At 41.2% G+C, this 6,054-nt stretch overlaps 1 protein-coding gene across 1 annotated transcript; it reads right to left on the bottom strand.

The window, feature by feature from the left end:
- Positions 1-3,493: 3,493 nt before the first annotated feature.
- On the bottom strand, positions 3,494-5,749 carry COMMD2 (COMM domain containing 2; the record flags this gene model as incomplete). Its single annotated transcript, XM_010013588.1, has 3 exons — positions 3,494-3,691; positions 4,199-4,372; positions 5,667-5,749. Coding segments are annotated over 3 exons (455 nt in total), but the record flags the coding sequence as incomplete, so codon positions are not given.
- Between the last annotated feature and the right edge of the window lie 305 nt (positions 5,750-6,054).

Below are 6,054 nucleotides of genomic sequence, written 5' to 3' on the forward strand. Positions count from 1 at the left end.
AATCAACGAGTCCTTCCAGACTTGCAAAAAAATAGTAGAGAAATGGACTCAGAATTAACCTTGCTTTTAGTGGCTAGATACCAGAGCAAATTTTAAAAAGCCTACTAAAAAATAAAATGGGTTAAAAGTAGCAGTGTTTCATATTTTCTTAATATCTTGTGAACAATGCTTCTTACTCTCCATGTCTTCAAGGGTTTCTATGAAGCAACTTCAAATTCGTGAGAGGAAGCAAGTTACATTAAATACAGCTTTATGTTTCACCTTTAATTTTGGATAGAGTTAAATTATTAAAAATGAAAAATCCAGATCCACAAGAGAATTCTTATTTTACCATTACCTGTGGGTTACTGAAGTAGTTGTTTTATCAGCCCCCCGCTTCGACTGCCCTATGAAAAGGCAGCAGTGCAGTACGGTAACTGTACTGTTACAAACACTGGTAACTCAAACCAGTACAATGGCAGCAGCAGCATGCACCATTTGCTGTGCATTTGCGCCAAACCTCATGTTCTAGATTACCATTCTGCTGTTTGCACATTGGTACTCCTGCTGTTGTATCTGCAAAGTCTTCAGTAGCTGCCATGTATGCTGTGACAAGAGGCAGGGGAATTTGCACAGCTGTAGAAAGACCTGTTCCAACCACACATGAAGGCACACCCACCTTTCCAGTAATTAAGCTAAAATCCCTATGTGATGAGAAGCTGCTTTGCCAGGCTCAGCACTTCACCCCAGAACAAACTGGAAGTTACAATTCAAAAGCAACATGCTTGGTGTAAAGGACCTTTCTCCTTACTTTTCTTCTCGAGTCTGTTTGTGGATCACTACTAGAGTTTGAGTTTCTCTAAATTTTACCAGCTTCAAAGTTTAACCTCAACCGTGTTCAATTCAGGTAAATTTTTCTTAAGACGAAACAAGGTCAGTGTTGCAGTTTTTACTTCTGCACTATTGAAATACGCCCCAAGAAAAGGGAATATGCAGCCTTTGCAACAACATTCTGTATTCCCCAAATCCCTTTTACTCGTGGTCACCAAGGGAAACCCTCTTGTTCTCTTCTAGCACATTTCAAGACATGACACATACGCAAACTGCCACCTTTTACCATGATGCTAACTAGCTCCACAGCAGCTACTTTTCTTTTTAAAGTTTAAGAGACAGATCCATAGGGCAGCAGGTGAGATGAGACACAAAAAGCTTCTAGTACTGGTATCCAAAACTTCTATTTTGCTGCTATGAATCCCAGACAACAGCTATAGCGAGAAGCTGGAATAAAGAGAAAAACCTGGCCTACATATAAGCTGTTCTGTATTTCACCTGAAAATGTACACCAATTATGGAGGGGGAGGAGGGGAGAGGAAAGTACTAATCAGAAATCCAAGTAGTAACACTTGATTACTTTTAACTACTACATAACTACATGTGAAGAAAATTAGAATCATAGAATAGTTAGGGTTGGAAAGACCTTAAGATCATCTAGTTCCAATCCCCCTGCCACGGGCAGGGAGATGTCACACTAAACCATGTTGCCCAAGGCTCTGTCCAACCTGGCCTTGAACACTGCCAGGGGATGGAGCATTCACAACTTCCTTGGGCAACCCATTCCCGTGCCTCACCACCCTCACTGAGGCAAAGTCATTAAGAACCTCAGCCTTCTCCAAATCCAGAGTAGCCAGTTCTCCCAATAGCTTCCGGAGAGGGTCCACATTGTCCCTAGTCTGTCTTTTATTTGCTATGTACCTATAGAAGCCTTTCCTGTTATCTTTCATCCTGTCCAGATTTAATTCTAACTGGGCCTTAGCTTTTCTATAACCTGGTTCCTAGCTTCCCAGATAATATCCCTGTATTCTTCCTAGGCCACCTGTCCTTGCTTTCACCTTTTATAAGCTTCTTTTTCCCCTCTAAGTTTTCTCAGCAGCTTCTTATCCATGGAGGTCTCCAGGCCCTCCTGCCACACTTCCTACTAGTCAGGACGCAACACTCCTGAGCTTGTAGCAAGAGATCCTTGAACATCAACCAGCAGTCTTGGCTCCTCCTGCCCTCTAGGGCTTTATCCCATGGAACCTTACTGAGCAGGTTCCTGAATTCTGTGACTTTATGAAAAAAGTCACCACATATGAATGGTAAATGAAACCCATTACTGACTTGCATATAGGAGAGAAAATGAAGTTTGTTCACACAATCACACAAAGCAATTACAGAACAAGCAACTCCCCATTCCAGGAAACTGACCTCTTTAACGGAATGTTACTGATTAAAGCACTTCCTCCAAGCAGGTTTCCTTTGGAACAGTAGCTCTCAGAGGTCCAAACATTCAAACCAAGAAGAAAACAATGCATTTGGGACTATAAACACCCAGTCAATGCAGAAATTTGTGGTGTTGGCATGACAGACAGTAAACACACAGCTACTGCCAAGATCCATGTGTTACAGTTCTCTTACCCACCTGTCCTCTCCAATACACTTCAAGGGCTTTATGATGCATGCTCACTAGTGACAGTAAACATTAGGAAAAATATTTAACCTTAGTCCCAGAAGCTACAAATGTTCACATTAGATTACAACTGAAAAATTATTTTTGACATAACCTTTGTTAAGACTTTTTTCTTGAAAATGGAAAAGCATCATTTACATTGCAATACCTGGCTGGTCTTTCCTTCGTGAGCACACTACCCAAGCAGAGGGAATAAAACGGTTATGTCACAACACAAGATCAGATTCAGCAGAAGTTAGCACTATTAACCTGCCTCCCAGCCTGCAGTTTTGTTTCTGCCATTTCTCAGGTCACCTTTTACCTCTAACCAGTATGCTAGCTCACGTCTAGGGCTTGGGGTTGTCTGTGGCAACTGCTCCCTGCAAAAAGCCTGAGGCTGCCTAGCACGGGTTACAGCTGGCTATGTTAGAGTGGGTTACCCTGGTCATACTTATACAGAGGGGCAGAAAAGCAGTGTAATGTCCAGCCTCCAAATTGACTGAATCCTCTGCAGGAAGAGGGCAGTAGTCCCACATAGACTCCTGCACATACATGGGTCTAGATGGAGGAACAATTCTAGATGGAGGAGGTTAAGGACCGTTCCCACCAGTATAGTTTTGTGGGGTTTTATTTTATTAATTTCAAACAGAAGCAAAACCAAAGGAAAAAGCTACTTCATAAATGTAATAATAAATGTGCAGCTTCATATGATATTGGGACAGCTCTACTTAATGTAGGAGAGCTCTTCAAGTGGAACAATACCAATCTAGAGCTAAAGAAATTCTCAGCATAGCGCACTGCATTTCTACATTTGCAAGTAAAGCAAAACCAGTTACCTATCTCCTATCAGGCAGGTGTGTCAGGTTAGCACCCAGAGGACATTTAGCCTATAATTACTGGTTCAAGATCCTGGCACAGGAAAGCATTTCATCTGATCCAGATGTTTATTTTTCTTCAAAAATCTATTTGTGAACACTGTTTTCAGTTGTTTCACAAACTGCTTAGTAAGACAATGACCACCCATTATTCCTATTTCATGTTGCGCACTATTCTCCTGCAATGGTTTGTTTTCATTTCCCCCAGCGCCTGCTCAAGCTGCTGGATTAGGTGCAGTAGGGTGGAAGGGTCCATTTGCAACACATGGGCAGTCTGATCTTCATTCTCATTAAGGTGTAGCTTTATAGTCACAGCAGGCTTGATCTGTTGTCTCAAACTCCTGCTTGCAAGCTGCATGGCGGGTTCAGACGAAACAGGAACAGGGAGACAAACAAATGAGGGTTATCAGCTTCCACATTTACAACTCACAACTGGTTTGCAGGACCTGCTCAGAACACTGCTTAAAAATCCTTTTCACCCACATGAAAGATACACACAATCTATTACTTGGTTTTTCTCATGAAGCAATACTAATCCACTTGAACCAATGTGTTCATAATATTTCTGAAAAATCAGGTGATAATTTGAGATAGAATATACTTAGTATATGCAATTATTTTTAACACACCAATGGAACTGTAATATCAGTTTTCATAAAGCAACAAATATGTTGCATCATTACATATCCTTATCACCTCATAACTAGCCATCTCTGGTGCAATCATAAAATTATGTCAGTTTTAAACACCTGAAAATCTGCTGCCTCTGTTCCTTTGAAACAATATAAATTGTTTAGTAGTTGTTTATGGTGTTAAAAACATGTAAAGTAAAATGCTGAACGCTGAGAACAGCAGTTACCTGCACATCCAGTCTCCACTCAAGGTTGTGGTAGCTGGGAAGCTTTGGTGCCAGCTCACCCAGAACACTCCTGATCTCTTTCCTGTTATCAAGGTACAGCTGGAGTAGCAACTTGTTCAGTTCATCTGAGAATCCCAGAACATGAATGGAATCTTGGAAGTCTGTCTCAGAAATCTAGAAATAACAATTTAGGCCTTAATACAGAACTGTGCAACAATCATTATTTGTTGAGAAAAAAACAAAACTAAGTAAACATTACATATGCTATGGTGAAGTTGCTCTCCTGCACGAACATATGAGGACAGATCTACACCCAGGACAAAACATCATCCAGGCCAAGTGATTTACACGTATTGATGTATTACTGCTGGTTTATATGAGCTTCAGGAACAGTTTTAGAACAGATTTTTATAAAAACATTCAACACCCTCACATTTAAGCCTTCATATCAGAGAACAAAATGCAACACAATAAAGCATCTGAGCTTTGTCACAAGGAAGTAAATCCTTTGATCATCAATTTATCAACAGTATGTGAACATAATACTGATACTCAAATACTCTGAAATGACCTGAATGTTGGCAGACGTAAGCAAGCACCAGATACAACTTCAAGGCCCATGTTACAGTAACTCAGCAAAGCCTCAACAAGCCGATTCCCTCAGCTTCAGCCTTTGTGGTGAACAGAGACATGTGGTTCTCCCTTGTGGCAGCAGTTACATATTCAACAGCAAGCATCACGCCTTTACTTCACATTCATTCATAAACACATTCTGTGATCAGCTATATTCTACCACAGTACCCTGTATTTATCTGTTATTCAAGTCACCCTACCTGCCTATAGGAAAGATTCTGTGGTATTTCAATCCCTCCCCCACCTCTCTTCGCAATGCCTGCTTGAGTTTTATTTGGAATTCCTTGTCTCTCTGTTTCTTTTCCATGTCGTCATTGTTCAAATATCCTACTGTATCAAAAGTAAAAAGTCCTCCCAATAGAAACACTAATTATATTATTAATACCTGCTTATACCCACCCAAACTTCTGATGGCAGGCGCTGGAAAAGCTGTCAAACCCACCACATCAGATAAATGTAAGGATGCTTATTGGGCAGTTAGAACAGCATACATCCTGCACAGCAGCCAAACAACAATAAAAACATCTTCACTCAAGTTTTGTTACTTAGAGAGCGCTTAATCCTGAAGTATACTTCTCTATACAGACTAAATTACTGCATGTTCTAGCTATACATTATTAAAGCAGTGTCAAGGCTTAGCTTCAGACATGGAATACAAATTCCAGTCATCCACACAGATGCAGAGTTTCAGCAAGAGATACCTCTTCTTGAAATTAACACATGCCATCAGAATTGTGAACTGATTTTTTTCTATTCATCGGTATTTTCAGAACTGTACATGTTTAGATGACAACTTTTGGTGTACCCCTGAATCTGAGAACAAAGGGATCCTCACCATAAGTTTGGAGCTTTCAGTGAGAAGATACATCAGTCCTTCTACTCCATGCTGAATGGTGTCAACGTCGATGTTAAGTTTTCCTTTAAAGAAAGCATAAGGTACCTTTTACTTTCCCATTAAGCTGCCAGAGCACCAATGCAAAAACTGCAAATTCATCCCAAGCCAACTTGCAAAACATGCATAGAAAAGAAAAAAACCCGAAGGTTGCACACCGCTCAAATACTAATGTAAGGAGGGTTGGAAACAGCCAGTTCGATCCCCCACCCAAAACAACCCAAAACCCCCAGAAGCCCAAACCGCTTCTCATAGCTCGGTAAGGAAGCCGCGCGCTCCCGCCCGACGCCGGGCTCGCGCACGCAGAAGGGCCGACCCGACACCCCGTGAC

Source organism: Nestor notabilis, unplaced genomic scaffold, assembly GCF_000696875.1.
Source record: "Nestor notabilis isolate BGI_N333 unplaced genomic scaffold, ASM69687v1 scaffold34244, whole genome shotgun sequence".
Taxonomy (NCBI): domain Eukaryota; kingdom Metazoa; phylum Chordata; class Aves; order Psittaciformes; family Psittacidae; genus Nestor; species Nestor notabilis.